Here is an 18,084-nt window from a genome sequence, read left to right on the forward strand (position 1 = left end):
TTTGATATGTTCACCCCGGCTCTACCTCTTGAGTGTGTTTGGATGTCTGTGTGTGTGCATGATTATTTACCTAATTTGTCTGAATGGTAAAGTAGTTGGTGTGTGTGTGTGTGTGTGTGTGTGTGTGTGCGTACGTGAGTACCTGCTCGCGAGCCCAACTATAACCTCAAAAGTAAGAATGAGCTATTGTTGGGGCTTAAAAATCGTATGAATGTACCTTTGTGTTGGGCCATATGGTTTGGCAATTCGCGGTAATGAAATAATTTCTCGCCAGCAGTGTGGTACGTGAGAAGTGGCGCAATTCAGCACATGCTCTCGAGTGTGAGTAGTGTAAGGTTCGAGCGCTTCCTCAACCACGAGTTTGCTCTCCATTGACGGACGACCGCAGCACTTTTCGGTTTGGTCTTGGTGAGATCCGAAACTGGTTTCGCTCGTTCGCGATGGAAGAGGTGTATCTTATATCTTTTTATGGGTATTCCAGCGAATGCACCTTTACGCTACGGTTCCTGAATACACACGAATACAGAGCCAGCGAAGCCGGTCGGTCACTTGTAGTGGTTTACCTTAACCGGAGTTGGCAGCGTTGAAAAATGTAAACCACAACTTGGCGTCGTTGGCGGGATTTCACTGCTGCTTTTCATTCCACTTTCGGGAAGATGTTGTAGTCTCTGTGAGGCGGCTTCGAGTCGGCTCACTGCCGCCAATTGCTGCTTTTACCAATCGTTATGGCCCGTTATAAAAATTCAAATCACAGACCACGGAAGGGTCCGGCGTGGGCGGCCGATGTTATTCATGCTCGTTTTTGGCACATTATCCGCTCTCGTCATTGGGAAAAGATAAGCAGATTTGTATGTTTCTGGAGTTTGTCAAGCAAACGTGAACGATTTTATCAAAACGATGACACGAAACTGCTCTGTAGGTGTTTATGAATCAGATTAAGCTGGGTTGACACCTTAAACTGTTATGTATATTTGGTTTATCGCAGAATGACACACCTTAATTTGCGTTTATGATTTGTTGAACGCTTCATATTGCATCGGAGTCACCACATTTGACGATAAAAATAATCAAACATCCGTAACTTAGCGTTCATAACACTCAATGTGAGCCTGAAACCTTACTACTGTCTAGTTGACATGATTGCAGTGGACAAACGAGGCCAACCGCGAAATGCATTCTCGCTTCATGGAACGTAACAAATTACGTTGCAAAACGAGTTGCTCAGATTTAAGACAAAGTTGTCATAAGCATTTTTCGAAACATAACCTTCAAAATACCAAATCAAAACTTCCAACGTCATCCATGGAAGCCCCCTCCCAGCTGCAGACGCAGCAAAGCCATGCAAAACCATGCGACCTGGAAACACACGCCGAGGATCCTGATCAGCCGAAGCAAACCCGTCGTCGCCGGAAAGGTGATACGTGGGAGCTTAGGTGGGTCGTTCCGTAAATCAAAAGTTACTCCAAGCTTCTATACCTCCCTCCCCCTATCAGTCCTGCAGACTTCCATCCAATCCTGCTGATGGAGTCACACAAGTCTCAAGAAAGAAAAAAAAAGAGGAAAACTTGACACACAGTAATGTGCAACCTCGGGTATGGGGTGGCTTAGCCACTGGAAAGAAAGCAAATAAAGTGACTGACTCTGTCGGTAGTGTTTTTATGTAATTGTATATCGTGATACACTTAAGCTGATTTTGTGCACGTCGTCGGTGGATAGCTCTTTCCATTAGCACTCGCACACGTTAGCGTTGGGGGTTGTCATTTAATCTTCTTCATTATGACTCATTGGCTGTTCCGGTGGGGTTGGCAGGTGGTGGGAGTGGGAAAGGGCTGTGCAAAGGTGTAATTAAAGGGTGGCTTTGGTGGATACACGCAAGCCAAGAAGTGGAGTGGGGGGACCCGGCAAAGTGTCGTGCCTTGATAAGCTCGTAAATAGAAGTTTTGCTGCCGCAGGGTTGAGTTGGGTCGGTTTCGTGAGTAAGAAGGATGGATGAGTTCTGGAAAGTAATGTTGCTAAGTAGCTTGGAGTAACTTCGTGTTACGCATGAACTGTGTTGTGGCAGTCCTTTTGAGTTGCTTATGTATTGATAAAATGACACATAAAGTCGTAACAAAATTTGATTTCACTCTACACGAAATTAGTATGGGACTTGCCATCATGTAATTTTTATCACCACAGTCTTTCAATTTTCCCTTTCCTTATGTATCTTTTCCCAAAATGTTAAAATTAGACAAAAACTTAAAATAAAATTTGTACCAGCCAACGGATATTGAAATTTTATTTCAAGTTTTTGTCCCCCCCCCCACTTTCAAAAATTTCCCACTTATTAAGAGGGCAAAACAAAACATCGCAGAAACTAAAAATTTTAATTGAAAATACTTGTATTTTCGGTAGTAGCAAAACTGTAATAATGTTCATAGCATTTTGTGATATTTTTTGTTAAAAAATAAAAATGGGCGGCTTGAATGAAAATCACTCGAAAAATTAACATTTGAAATTGACACTTATCGACTCAGAATCAAATTTTAAGCAAATGCCTGAGCCGGGTCTGAAAAAAAAATGAAAGTCTGTATTTTAGACGAAATAACTATATAAATAAGACGAAGGCCCCAACCTCCTAAAGGTGGTTTAAGTAACGTTTTTAATGAAAATATGACAATAAAAAAGGAAAAAGTGGATTAGGCCTTCTTCCAAACTTTGTTATGATTCATGTTTTTGAGAGTTTGCAAAACAATTCTTGTTTCAAAAAAAAAAAAAAAATCTGTTTTAGCTATATGCTACAGATTATAAGTTTAGATATTGTTCCAAACATTGTGCGTTTCCAAAAGCGACTAATCACTCGATTTAAATCCAACTGTGATCAAGTTTCCCGATAAGTTTCCTCTCCAGCAACAGTAGCCACCAGACAGACAAAAAGGAACTTGCACGCGGCTGCAAAATGTTTACATTGCCAACACGGAGCCATGACCTGCAAAAGTTGGTAAGCCGGGAGCAGAAAAAAGGAAACACACAGTTCGAGAGTTTGTAGCTGCACATCTGGCCCATTTGGCGCGTGTATGAATAATGAAAAATCACAACTCAAACATCTGCGCACCTCTCTTCTGGTTCTGGGTGTCGGTGGTCGCGATATTGTTCGACTCTCCTTGTCCGTGTGTGTTGGCGAGCGGGCGCAATAAAAGAGAAAAATGCTGAAAACTGCTTCCAGCAGTACGGTCGCAACAGCGTAACAATAACAAACTTTCATATGTTAGTGAAACATCACGCACATCATCACCATCATCAAGCGGCGACCCATCTGTTTACACAGTGCCAACATACGATGACGATTAGGCTTACGACGGTGTCGGACCTGTTGCTCACGGTTCAGTTTTATAGGTCATGTACCAAATGTACCAATAAACGTTGTTGGTGGAGTTCCCTTTTGTTTAGAGTTGCCTTAATTTAATATGAGCTGCTCCGTGTGATGAATTGACAATAAACTGTTATAGTTTGAAGGTGATGTCGAGCTTTCTGTATGTGTTTGGGGGGACTGTTCAAGTCTGTATGTAAATTGACTTTGAATAAATCAAACAGCTGAACTCCGAAACCCTTTTGAGCTGTTTGTCTTTCGGTATTGCTCTTCCCTTTCCCGAGAGTTGCTTTTCCACGTCAATTGGATTGAAGCGGAGATGTGGTTGAAGGAAAGTGGGATTGTTTATCGCAATCATTTGAAAAAGCCGCAAAATGGTTGTAACGAACTGCTGACGAACCGTACAGAAATCGTCAATACTTTAGTGCCCGGGTAGAAATGGCTTCCCCGTTCAGGTAAATCATAGCAGGTACGTGATGAATCGGGTTTATGGTGTATTAGATTGGAGGAAGTTTGCAACGCTTAACTTCACCCCTGTTGGGCCGAGAAGTATTAAACGGGCTGGGATGGGAATCCACAGAGGAGTAATATAAGTGGTGAGTACGAGTGCGAGGCGCCTTGTTTGGAGCAACACCCGATCCCGATTGAAGGATCTCGGTTTACAACCCAATATTAATATATGCATGTTATTTTCGCTTCATTTGGTAGACAAAACAAATCGGAATGGGCGCGCAAGTATTATAAATCAGGCGCGTCAGCAGAATACGCGGCGTGTGAAGTGTTTATTGCAACCACATGGCCGGGCTTCCTCCAGAGCGGGCGCGCGCTTTGCTTTGTGTGGATGCTGTGCGGCAAATTTGCCAACTGAGAAGACTGAGATTTCGAATAATTTTTTGCTCATATTATGCTTTCATCATACACATATGGCATATCGTTACCGGGTCTCTTTGGTGGTTTGGTGGCAATCGAGCGAAAGGAATAGAGCACGCACGTTTCGACGCTGTTTATGGTATAGTAATTGACATATGATTTAACGAACTTAGACGTGTCTTCGTAGTAATTTTCAATATTCATTGATCATTATGGAAGCAACATAAAAAAGTCGGCTAGCTTTGGAGTTGCTTTTCAAACTTAACAGCAATTTTCATGTCTTGGTTTCTCATCCACACGCTTATATAATTTCTTCTCTATGAAAAATTATTTAAATTAATTGTGGTATTTGGCTAACCAGTTTTGACATTAATGCAACAAAAATAATATGGTATATTCGTCATGACATTCGTAACAACATGTGCATTTTTTTTGCCAAAATATTGTAAGTGGACATCAAAAAACAACAACAATAACAACAATTGTCGGTGAAACAAAGTTTATATCTTAAAGCGGTATACGCACTTCGGAAGGAACCGGTCAAGAAAAAAAATCAAATGGGCAGCAGCGGCAGCGAAAGCAAGCCAGAGAGGGTGAAGAAAAGCCCCAAGAAATCGCTCCATCTCCTTTGTTCTACTGTTCGTAAAGCTGTTTCTTGACCCCTTTCCTTCCGATCTGCATACTAGCCTTAAAACGGAAAATCAAGGTTATGATGTAAGTTGTCACCAGTTACCGTGGTTTGTTGCACAACGGCACAGTTTGATTACAATATTTTCTATATCTAGTTCTGATATGGTTCAGTGATTTCGTCAGCAAAACATTTTTTTAGGTCCCATTTAGGGTACCGAACAACTTCCCAAAATTTGGAAGCGATTTGTTAAGCCCACGGAAAAACTCTCATTTTTACATTTTTGACTGTACAAAATTAAAACTTTTTAATTCTATCAAACTAACACCGCCTAAGATATCCTCAACACATCTCTGGAAGACAGTATGGTGCTAAATAGCTTATAATGAAAGTTACAGAGCGTTCAAGAGAGACCTTTCGAAATACTCGGTGTAAAATCTTCTTTTTGCCAACACTGTCAAGTCAAGCGGAACTTCGAAAACTATAAAATATTTGAGGAATTTGGGTACAACCTAATTAAATAATGTATTCTGAACGTAAGGTTCATCAAAATATGAGAACATTCATGTTTGTTTGGTATTTCATGGTTCCTTTGGCAATGTTGGCAGAAAATGTGAGTTTCACTATTTATTTCAACACACGAATCCTGGGCTTAGCTTAGCGTCAGCTGAGCCGTTCGTTCTCAAATTTTGGGAGGTTGTTTGGGACCCTGAAAGGGACCCACAAAATGTGATGTTGATAGGATTTTTACCATTTAAAATTCAAATCATGGTTCAGGTTGACAAACTTCCGTCAATCATCCAGCACCTTTAAAATTCGCTGGAAAAAAATAGCTACCAGCAAAATCACCTAATTTTAGATTTTTAGAGATGAAATTGACCAAAGCAAAAACTACCTTGATTTCATATAGTGAAAACAAGAAACCGGGAAGAGGAAGTGCCTCTATTGATTCTGTATTAGTCAACCCAACCTGGCTGAATCGATTACCCGATCGCATTGCGAGCTGCACGAAACTTCAATCTCGCTTTTTTACAGACAATTTCAACATCATCCAGACAAGAAAAACTGTTTCCATGCCCCGAACCAGCAAGAAAAGAGCTCATCAAACAATCCTTCCCGCTTTCGATGGATGTCTACTAGATTGGCTGAGAAGACAATTTCAACGGGAAAAAAGTGCTTAGCCACGGTTTGCTATGATGCCCCTCGGGCGGCATCGAAAACGAACCAGATCTCCCCGGCGCGGCAAATTAAAGGTGGTGTCCCGGCTCCAATTTCACAGCTTCCGTTCCCAGCACCCCGACTACGACCTCCCCCCGTTTATGAACCCTTGAACTTGCCCGGGGGAGGTGGAATTAATATTTGGATTAAATTAATCCACCCGAACGAAGTTACCAAATTGAAAACGTGTATTGAACCTACTACCGCGTTGCTGGGGTGGAATGTTATTTCAAACTTGGACCCCAGAATGGAAAATTGTTTTCCGGTACTTGGTTAATCCTCGCCCGCGGTTCAAATCCTGCGCCGGAATCATGCTGGAATATGCTCCCGAAAGGCACTATGTTTATGACGATGATGCTGCGACGACGACCAATTACGATGATTTGTTTAATTGAGCTTAAATGGACCGGCTAAGAGCGAGCGAGTGGACCTGCGTGCCCTGCCCTCCGTCCAAGAATGAGACGGAATTCTATCAGTCGAGGTCACACGGTAAAGAAGACGGCCGATCCACCGGTAAAAACAGACGCGGGAAGAAAAATCGTTTCTGTTTATTTAGAAAACCGTGAGTGCTCCGTGGTGAGAAAACAAAGGGAAAAAGTGTTATCTTAACGCACATGACTCAACCCCGGTCTATTAACTTGCCCAACTTAAAATTGAGTTCTTTTGGTTTCAAGTCTGTAGTTTCAGCTCACGCGATCTTGGTGTTCTCTAAAACGAAGAAGATGGTCTTGTGCAACTGGACGGATCCATTATGGTGTGCTGAGGGAAGAAACAGACTACGACGTGCTTAGCTAGAAGAGCTTGACATCCATAAACAAAGAACACCCTACGGAAACGTGAATTTGGTTCGGTCGAGATTCATCTACTCTTCTGGTCGTTTACAGTTTTTTTCTCTCTCTTTGATGGCACGCAGATTTGACACATCACCATTTAGTGCCGGGAGATAGTTGTCTATATTCCAAGTAAAACGGCGAACCATCACATTCCGCATACCGCACCACAGACAAGAGGCACGATTCTGCTTTTTAAAATATAGGCATTAAGAATTTACGCAGTTTACATTTGTTGCTGCATTGTTATATGCTGTGGAATTTTAACTAATCCAGTCCACTTTACTCTAGTCAATTTTAATTGTATTTTGTTTATAGTTTAGCTTTCAACTGGCATCAATGTTTGAAGAATTTGTTTTGGGAGTGTTCAACATTGTAGGTCCAAAATCAACTGACACAGTACAAAAACATGCCTCACCTAGAAAGGTAGTCACAAAACATTTTAGGAGCCAAAATCTAAATTTTCTGGAAATGAAACCATATCCCATTAGAAAAGCCCACCCCAACGAATCCCAACAGAGTGAACGACCCCCGGTAATTTCCTGGAATTTTTCGGCCGATTCCAGCCCAAGATCACATCTCGACAGTTAGTGTGGTGGCCTGCCTCCTCCCTCTGCATGGATATCGGGCGTTGTTGTCGTCACCAACCCGTCATCGTCATCATCAGGGGGACCATGTTCCAGTTGGAGATTTCTCGGTATTCCGAGAGGCCTGTGCAAACGGCCGGCATGACCAGGGCCTAGCCAAGGCAGAAGAGCAGCTTAATTTGACTGCTCAGCTCTGGTGTGAATGTACTTTTGTGCTAACGAAGTTAAATGGTTGTAATTAAACAGCAATCAATTCAGGAAATTTGCCTTTACGACATGCTGAGAGGGGTGGTGAATATTTGTGTTTTCTGAGATCTGGGAATGAGAAACATATTTTAGACGCTGGTTTTCGTGGGGAGGGACAAAGTTATGAACATGGGTAACTTTGGTGTAATTTCTGGTGGATGCAGCAAATATTGCAATAAGAAACATGCCTTTGGCATTGATTTCTTAATCATAAATGGTTGTTTTCTAAGGAAAAAATAATGTTCATTGTTATTCTCAATTCCCAATAAATAATTTCAACAAGAATATCTCGCTTTAATAGATGTAACTAGAATTAGGTAATCTTTCTACATCCTCAGCTGCTAGCTTAATTGGTTTGATTCTTCCCAATTTTTTTTGAAAAAAAAAATAATTGCTCTTACGATATGAAACTATTACGTCACTTGGTATTTAGATAATTGTATAAAGTTGCTTTTTCGCTTAGTAAAAATAACTTTACAAATTGCAATAATTAATCAATTTGTATTTAAGTTACCAAAAAAACTCATCTGAAATTTGTACAACATATTTGAGAAGGACTTATTTGAAGCCGTCAAATCGCTCTAAGTTTCAAACAAATAAAAACATCATTCGTTCTCATTGTTTCGACAAAAGACGCAATTTTAAATGCTCTAAATATGTCCCGAAAACACTCAAATGGCAAAACACAAAAATCTCTAGCATTATTCATACAAAATCAATTAAAATTTAAACAGTTTATATTTCTGAACAAAACATCCAGCGTTGGTCAGGTTTCGAGCATACTGATGTTGATTAACTTCACGAATAAGCAACTTTTTTTACGACTTGGTATAAAACTGTTGAAAAATGGCCCAAAATAAAAGAGGATCAGGTCAAGCTTCACGGATTTCACTCGGTACCTGCTGCTGCTTGGGGTACCAGCAAGATTCTGGTCTTGTTTTTATTTTTCTTGAGCATGTTGTTGGTTAGTCCACACCAGTTGGTCCGTCCGGCGAGGTATATTATTTATGCATAATGTGATGAAGTTAAGCCTTCCAAATCTTTCGACTTATGTTGAACTTTATTTTTTTGCGTTCAATCACGAACACCAGAATGGGGGCTGGAAAGTGTGGCAATCCAGCCTGGTTTTGCATACAGAGTTGCTTTGGAGAATTTGAACGGTTCGCGTCGCGGTAAACAAGCCGGATTTTCGTTGCCGTTTCCGTCTCTGTTTCCCCCCTGATTGTGTGTGTATTTCGACCCGGGTGATTTCGGGATGTTTGACAGTTGCTTTGGAGAATTTGAACGGTTCGCGTCGCGGTAAACAAGCCGGATTTTCGTTGCCGTTTCCGTCTTTGTTTCCCACCCGATTGTGTGTGTATTTCGACCCGGGTGATTTCGGGATGTTTGACAGTTGCTTTGGAGAATTTGAACGGTTCGCGTCGCGGTAAACAAGCCGGATTTTCGTTGCCGTTTCCGTCTTTGTTTCCCCCCCCCCCGATTGTGTGTGTATTTCGACCCGGGTGATTTCGGGATGTTTGACAGTTGCTTTGGAGAATTTGAACGGTTCGCGTCGCGGTAAACAAGCCGGATTTTCGTTGCCGTTTCCGTCTTTGTTTCCCCCCCGATTGTGTGTGTATTTCGACCCGGGTGATTTCGGGATGTTTGACAGTTGCTTTGGAGAATTTGAACGGTTCGCGTCGCGGTCAACACGCAGGATTTTCGTTGCCGTTTCCGTCTTTGTTTCCCCCCCGATTGTGTGTGTATTTCGACCCGGGTGATTTCGGGATGTTTGACAGTTGCTTTGGAGAATTTGAACGGTTCGCGTCGCGGTAAACAAGCCGGATTTTCGTTGCCGTTTCCGTCTCTGTTTCCCCCCCGATTGTGTGTGTATTTCGATGCGATGTTTGACAGTTGCTTTGGAGAATTTGAACGGTTCGCGTCGCGGTCAGCAAGCCGGATTTTCGTTGCCGTTTCCGTCTTTTTTCCCCCCGATTGTGTGTGTTTTTCGGTCCGTGCGGTTTCGCGTTTTCGCATTTTATTTTTTTTTATCTTTCCACAGCCGGCTGTCTAAGATTGAATCATTTATGCTAAACTCAACACCAAATAACCGGGAATAATCTCATCCGCATCCTTCGACTGTTTGCCTTGAGAATGCATAATACATCACATCATTAAACAAAATTTATTGATTATTGGGTCGCATCATCATCCTTTATGATGAATCCTGGCCATTACCCTTACCCACTAACAAAATCCCAAGTAGAAGTAGTTTTCCGGCACTCGTGGGGGTGTGGATATCGTATAGAACCCACCCTTTGTAGCAACCTGTGCTAACTAACATTCCCGTCCCAATCCCCCCGAGATCTACAAACTGACATGGCGGGCGCCGTTGGTGGCCAATGACTGTAACCTATTTGCTTCAGATCTAGTTTTAATGATCTTGATGTTTTATCTTTTCAACGCATTCATACATGCTGTTGATAAGGGAAACACCATTAGATCGTTTAAGCGTATGGTCGGTTGTATTGATAGGATATTACGGTCCTGTTCAGCAACGGAGAAGGACAACCATGGGTGGTCTCTCATGCTCATGCTCATGCTCAATCCAGCCTGGTTTTGCATACACCTCAAAATCGAAAGCAATAAAAGTCTCTCGGTAGCTCGGTAGTCGGCCCAGCAATCACTTATTTGCATCTCGACGAAAGTTTTGAATGATGGAAGACACGTTCACGGGAGGTGGTTCCCGCCGTGGAGTGAGCACAACAATCCGGCAAGTTTTGTAGACTGATGGCGCGGCGAAGACGAAGACGTAAATCACGATTTTCATGTTTTTTTGTTTGTCGGTGGGTAAAAGGTAGAATTCGAGAAGAAAACCCGCACAAAATCGTACAAAACAATAGATTTGAAATTGTGCTAGGGTTCGGGGGCTCGACCGCGGGGAAAACTGGTTTTCTGTAGGCTCCACAAATGGTCTTAAGGCGGATCACCGCCGCCAGGATGCCTTCAATCTTTTTGTTCGAGCATTTGGCAAACCAGAGTTGAGCAGAACTTTTCAAATCGTGAGGTGTGGAGTTTTTGTTTTCACTGTCAGGGCGGTTTAAAAATACCACAAATTGCGCTCAAGTCCATGTCAGTTCTGTTTTAAAAATAAACATGCTCTTGAGCCGCGAGTAACGCGACCGTCATTATCGTAGGCCTAAAACAATATCGAAAAGTATGGCTCCCCTATTCTTGGTGTTCACCGCCAGCCCGACTGGTACTAATGAAATATTTACGAAGGGTGTCGACGGTTTCTATATAGGACCAATGGCTCTGCATTATTGGTAAAACCGCAATTTGTTCGTATCGAACGTCCCCGCAGTATTTCAACGGAAATAATGCAGCACGTCCTGGCGCAGCGATGCACTTCACTGCCATCCGCATAGGAAGTACCACCATCGTGGTGAGGATCCTTCACTACTTCCTCGTTTCCTGCGGTGAGTACGTGGAAAACTTAAAAAAAAAACGACGTGACAGAACTGGTGTCGTCGTAATAAATTTCTCTCCCGAAGGGAACGTAATTGCGCCAACAACAAACTCCACAAAAGAAACATATACAAAACTTTTTTTTAAGTCCGTGAGTCAATGGTTTCAAATTTCAAGGGCATCGTCGAAGGAAAGCATCGAGGGGTGCGACCATTTACGGCTCACATACCCTCACACACACACAGAACGAACGAGCTCACTCGGTAAATGTTCTGGTTTGTATAGGTTCGTGAGCCACTTGAAATTGGAATAACAAAAAAAAAACTGTAACCATATATGAACGTGACGAGCAGCGACACTTTGGGTGGAAGTGGGCCTATTTGCCTTCTTCCGATGGCGCGTCGGCGACTAACCGGGTTGGTGCTCCGGCTAATCAGTTCCACTTATGTAAACCAACTAGCGCTAAACATCCTTTTTCCCGTCCTGGTCAACGGCGGGCGGGGGTTTGGGAAAGGAGATCGTTTGCAGTTTGAGCTTGAACGGGTACAACCTTATGAGGTGTGGGAAAATTATTTGTTTGTCTGGAAAAATGTATGTTTCATGTTATAACTTGAGAAAAATAATCTGGAATAGATTGTATGATATATTGAGACACATTATTTTTTCTTTTTTGGAATATTAGCGATTGTTATGATGAATTAGATAACTTTAAAATTATTATTTTTTCAAAAATGTTATTTTTGAACCATTTTTTGATATTTGGTTACGGACGGGCAGTACGACCCTTCCATTTGTGAACATTTGAAAAAGGCGTATTTTTCAATAATTGGACGCCCGATTTGGTGACGTAGGTACTCAGAATTTCGGAAAATAAAAATGTCAAAATTTGTAATATTTTTCATCGAAAAAAATATGCAATAGTAGTTTATGCAACAAGTTGCAAAAAGAAGATTTTTTCAGCACGAGTCGTACATTTATCCAACGAGGTTCACCGAGTTGGATAAATACGACGAGTGTTGAAAAAATCAAGTTTTGCAAAGAGTTCCATACATCATTTTTTGCAATTCCGAAAAACACCCATTGAGTGAAATTTTAAGTCAAAAAGTAGAACTTTTCAGCATTTATTTTGAAAAGTTTTGCTATTCGATTCTGTTATTTTTGGTAGGAAAAAGTAGGCCGTTTCATTTCTTCAGAAGGACAGGAAAAGTTGACAGTTTCACAGCGGAATTGCAAAAAAATAGTTTTAAAATCGGGCATTTTTTGTTACTCAACTGTTACAAAAATAGAACATGTCATTTTAAGGGAAATTCAATGTACTTTTCGAATCTACAAATTCCCAGAAGGTTATTTTTTTCAACAAATCATTTTCATTTAAAATTTCGTGTTTTTTGTAACCTTAAAGGATTATTTTTAGAGAATGAACAAAAAGAGTTTGCTTGCAACCATCAAAGTTATCGCGATATTACTAAAAAAGTTTTGTAATACTGAAAATGTAGTATTGAATTTTTACTTTTTAAATATTTAAATTTAAAATTTTAAATATTTATATTTTTTTTAAATAATATTATTTCAATTTAAACCGTTTTTTTATTTAACCTAACTTTTTTAGTGATAAATTTAAAATTTGTGACCCAACCAAGAATCCGCCACACGGAAAGGATAGTTTTCCGCATGAGCTAATTCGGCAGTTATGCACAAACTGCTGATTTGCTGCCCCTCTAATGGGGAATGCATTTTTATGCTGAGCTGAGCCAGTTGCATTTCTCACTCTGGTTGCATGTGTGCCTGCAAATTCAGCACTTTGCACGCTCCATTGAGTGCTTTTGGGTGCGTGCGTTTGTGAACGATTGGAACATCCATTCAAGAGAGCACACATTACGATGTCATTTCGATGTCTGTCTGAGCTGTTTGCAACACGAGCCCATTCAAACAAGTGGGTTAGTCTTCTGGGGAAAATGTTTTCCCAAATGGCCAAACAAGATGAGCAGAAGGGATGGTTTCGGATAAGTGAGTGTGTGTTTGTTTTCCTCATTTCTTATTAATGCAATCTGTCCTCTCGATGAGATACGACCCACAGGTTTATTTAATTATGCCCGGATTGCTTCTGATGAAATGATCGCTGCTCTGGCAGGAGGAGAGCTTTCTTTGAAATGTTGACTCTGGCGACATCAGCTGCTGGTGAAAAACGCTGAGCGATTGTTTTACTTTTTTGCCTCTTCCAGGAATATTCACCACAGGAAGTCGTGCCAAGCTTTAAAGTTGTGTGATTGGCTCTGCTGGTGAATGAGTTTCTTTAACCTGCCAGCCTGGCGAGTCAAGCCTGGGTTCAAAGCCGTGGGAGTCTCGCAGGCCTCTGGCCGGAGTTTTTCAGGGGGCTCATGAGCTCTTTATGAATCGAAAATCTGCAGTTTTCTGTACTTTTTGTGTATCTTATCGGTATCTTTTTCGCTTCTTTATTCAAAGTACTCTCAGTATCAAAAAAAACTTTGTTGAAGAGACTTATGAAAAATTTTGACACAAAAAAATATTTTCAGAACTTTTTCTAGTTCAGAATATTTTATTTTCTAACAAAAGTGAAATTCGAGAACATGAGTTTTATGTTGTTGCTTTTGTAATAACTTACACAAATGCCTAAAAGATTTTTGTATTTTTTTTCAAGTAAGTGCAAGAGCATTTCAAAGTAATTCTTGCATGCAACTGAGTGTACGCAAGGGGTTTTATGGAGGTGGAAATTTACAGATCTGCTTTTTTTTCCTTTTTTCCCGTACAAACGCACATCCAGCAGCAAAACCTGGCAATGTTCAAGGTGCAGGAACCAATAAAAGCATAAAGGTGCGTTCGTTGTGTGTTATTAGTTTTCTGTCTCTTGATTGTTTTCTTCATCTGGGCCAGCACAAAGCACTGGAACTGGAGGGGTGAGTCCATACTGCGCGTGGTAAATATTATAAAAGGCTCAATTTGGCTCCGTAACGCAGCACTGCTGCCGGGGCGTATTGTTTCAGCGCGCTGAGGAAGAACATAAAATATATCCGGTGCACGGACGGAACAGGCTTCGGGGATTTCCCGGTGTACAGCAAAAAAAAGGCATGGTGTAAGTTTAAGGACTATTGGCTTGAACACCAGCTGGAAAGGTGAAGTTGTTACCTGCCCAATCTTGATCTCGAGAGAGGGTTTTGTGCAATATTAGGGAAAAAAATCGATGGAAAACCTTTTTGTTTGAATGTATTTACCAAAATATCATCCATAATATGTGGGTCGGCTGTGCCGGAATTCAATCTGATTTAAATTCACCCTTCAATTGAAAATTGATTGGAATTTATGCTCAATCAAAAACTCACAGAATTTTCAACAACATCGGAATGCATTTCCATCTACAACATTTACATAACACTTAAGCTGTACCGAGCCACGTAGCCCAGTGGTAACGCTTCCGCCTCATAAGCGGTAGATCGGGGTTCAAATCCCGGCTCGGACCAACACAAACTGGTGATCTTTTCCCTTCTGGAATCGATTGCTTAGTAAAGGGAAGGTAGTGTATCGTCACAAACTGGACCTTATCACAACACCTTAGGGAGGCGACCTATGGAATGTTAACATTAAACCTTAACATGTTAACATTAAGTTGAGAATGAAACTGCCACTGAATCCGCTTTGTAAATGCCGGCCCCGATACTCTTCAAGGGTGTTCCCCTCAGGAACTGGGAAAGATTTACTTAAGCTGTACCAGAATGCACCCTGGCACTGATAATGCCAGGCTTTCTTAATTTTCTGTATTTTTAGACTCTTGCCGCCCCAATTTACAACGCAGTGTTAAGAAACCATTCACGCTGTACTGCTATGTACCAATAAAATAGAATACATAACGTTGGTGAGTTGACGTTGTTGTTGTCATTGTTGTTGTTCGGGAAAGCCAGCAGGGCATTAGCACATGAGTGGTTTCACCCTTATAGCGCGTCCCTCGTAGCTTTTCCTCCTCCTTGAAAACTATACCAGCCAGCCAGACTTAAACTATCTTTAACAGCAATGCAATACAAGGTCAGCAGCACATGGTTGAACGACGACAAAACCTTTCCAGCGCTGTGGTAATTAAATGACAAGGAAAAATATGTGTGTTATACTGTGGCAAGAGCACAGTAAAGCGAGGTGATATTGAAATAGCGATGTTTATCACGATCTAGATTGATGAAATGACACAAAACGAAAACGCGAATTGGACTTCCTAAATTGGGTGAAACCCCTCTACATTATAGTATGGTTGGCGTGGTTTGCAAGTCGTGGCCGGGTGATGTTTGAGGGGCGTTTCACTATTTTTTTTAGGACAGGGCGATATTTGGTTGTGATTTGAATCGTTGAGTTAGGTTTTAGCTTGCCGCATAGTTTGCTACCACTCTATCTAATCTTAAGTCTGCTTTGTGTCAAATGAACCCGTTTCTAGCGACGCACCGTAATGAAAAAAGTTGAAATTGAATCCCAAATACTTCGTCAAAGGTTGTAAAATGTGTACATGACGATAATACAAATGAACGATTAAAGGACGGACCGATATTAAGTCTTTCCATAAATCATAGCGCCATGTTTTTCACCATGTTATAACAATGTAACCCAAATGTGGAATTTATGAGTTGTTTTTAATTGTTTACGGGTCAAAATAAGGTTACACATTTTCACATGAAATACTATGCGATAGAAAAGCTTTGTTTGATTCTTACACAAAATGTTCAAAATGCTTTTTTTTAATATATTTTGACATAAATGCGGCAACACGAATTAACCTAATCTTAACGGAAAGATAGTGCTATTAGGACGATATGTGTGCCTCAATCTAACTTAGAATATAAGTTATTTTTTAAGACCAAGTGTATCTGGTTTTGCACTTCAATTACTTGAATAAAATGTCTGATGTGTTAAACAAAGGTTGATAAATAAAATTTTACCAGGAATATTTTATAAACATAGTTTAATAGTTACAATTTATTAAAGAAAGCTGTATTGAAAAAAAATAACTCAATAACAGTTAGTTAATTTCAGCAATTTCTAAACGCATCATTCTCAAAATAGAAGCAAATTAGAAGAACAAAACGTATCGTTTGAATCCACAATGAAACATGAACGATTGCTAATTGAGTTTATTGTACTGCAAAAAAAAAAAAAAAGATTGGAACGTTCCGAGCAGGTAATATACTTGCACAATCGAACCCAGCGCATCGGTACACCCCTTCGTGTGCTCTAGAAAAAAAAATGGTCTTCGGCGGTAATTGAAAAATGTCAACGGCGGGTTTCTTCGGCGGGTGTCACCTCTTTCTCGAGTGGAATTTAAATTAATGATCGTAGGTTGCGCTGTGACTTGATTGCCGGAACATGCACAAGAAACATCCATCTCGCGCTCCCATTGAGGAACAGGAAATACAAACATCAACTGCCGGAAATTCATAAATTCGATTTCGACCGGGAGTGTTGTGTTGTGTTGCGTTGCTGCTCGCTTTTTGGTTTCTTGAAGTTTGGAGTGAGGAACAAATAGTAGAGAAACGAGAAGCGTGTGAAGAGAAGATATCTTCTGGATGCTGCGTCGAAGTGGAGACAAGGAGGAGGAGAAAAAGTGTACAAGTACATAAAAAGCAGACACGAAGAGCCGCAGAATGGGAAAGAGAGAAAGATTCCGACTGTGAGGAAGCAGCGGTGTTTTGCTGTAGAAGGGCCGAAACTGGCTGTTGTGGATGAGAATTGAGGGGTGTACTTACGGACTGTGACTTGCTTTGGGTCAAATTCCTCCACTCGCGTCGAAAGATTGTCGATCCGCTGCTTTATCCCGAGCGATCGCTCACTCACACTAGCCAGCTCCTTGTTGAGCTCCGTGAAGATCTGGTTCGAGATGAGCACCAGCGAGGCCAGCTGTCGAAGGGCATTGCTGAGGGTTAGGTTGGTGATCGCTTCCAGCTCATAGTCCTGAACCGGCAGTGAAACGGCGCCACGTGAGTGTGACGGTTTGGTCGACCGTGCAACATACTTTGGGGTTACTACACGTTGCACAAACGGCATTTTTGCACCACCATTCACCACCCCCCTTTCGCGCGCCTGTGTGTGTCTGTATGTCTGTGTTTGTGGACCACCAGACGTTCGACCACACCGGAGCTAACTCTCGGCTATTCTGCTGCCTCTTCTTCTGACTACATTCGCGCTCACTTTGCTATTTCCTGATGATCATGAAAATTCACTCTATACACATGAAAAAGCATCCAGATCACGTCAAGCCATTCATTGGAAGTGACGGCGGCTCCGTTGAACTTAGTTTTGATCACAGACACTAACATCAACAACGGTCATGATTCAACACTAAAAAAAGAGGAACGATCCTCATAAAACCCCGATTATCTACACGTAAAACACGTAACGTATTAACCACCGGCTTCAAAGCACACGCACAATAAGGTGTAACAGTAACTTTTGCTTCTAAAGTGCATAGTGCACCCGAATTGAATTTAACGGCTCCTCTGCACCAAAACCCGAGAGGGCACTTAACAGACAGGCACAAACATTACTGGCAAAATGCACTGAACGAGCACGATTCACACCTGCTCACCGGAGCCGGCATCGTACAGATCGGCGGTCGAAACTAAACTAACGGACGACGCGCGCTGAGAGCAGCTTGGCCGCCGCAAAACTTGTTTTCAACCATCATCAACCCCAACCCCATAGCAGTAAAGCAAGCATAACGTATGCTTGCTATATTCCCTCTCTCTCGATCTCTCTTTTGGGAGAGCGGAGAGGGAATTATGCTGCAGAGAGGAATAGGGGATGGAAAAACTGAGAGAAATGAGAAGAGCGAACGCGTTTCGATGGAAATTGAGAGGAACTTTTGGCAGCGTTGCCAACGAGTGAATACTTTTTGTTTGGTGGTTTGACTTGATTCAT

General features: G+C 41.5%; 1 protein-coding gene across 1 annotated transcript in view; it reads right to left on the reverse strand.

Moving 5' to 3' along the window:
* Positions 1-17,805, reverse strand: part of LOC120427714 (mucin-19-like) — a 48,207-nt gene extending 30,402 nt beyond the window's left edge. Inside the window, exon 1 of the mRNA XM_039592613.2 lies at positions 16,914-17,805. Within this exon, the coding sequence (XP_039448547.1) occupies positions 16,914-17,211 (298 nt within the window). The 5' untranslated portion in view covers positions 17,212-17,805. The remainder of the gene's footprint in view (positions 1-16,913) is intronic.
* Between the last annotated feature and the right edge of the window lie 279 nt (positions 17,806-18,084).

The sequence above is a fragment of the Culex pipiens genome, chromosome 1, assembly GCF_016801865.2.
Source record: "Culex pipiens pallens isolate TS chromosome 1, TS_CPP_V2, whole genome shotgun sequence".
Classification (NCBI taxonomy): domain Eukaryota; kingdom Metazoa; phylum Arthropoda; class Insecta; order Diptera; family Culicidae; genus Culex; species Culex pipiens.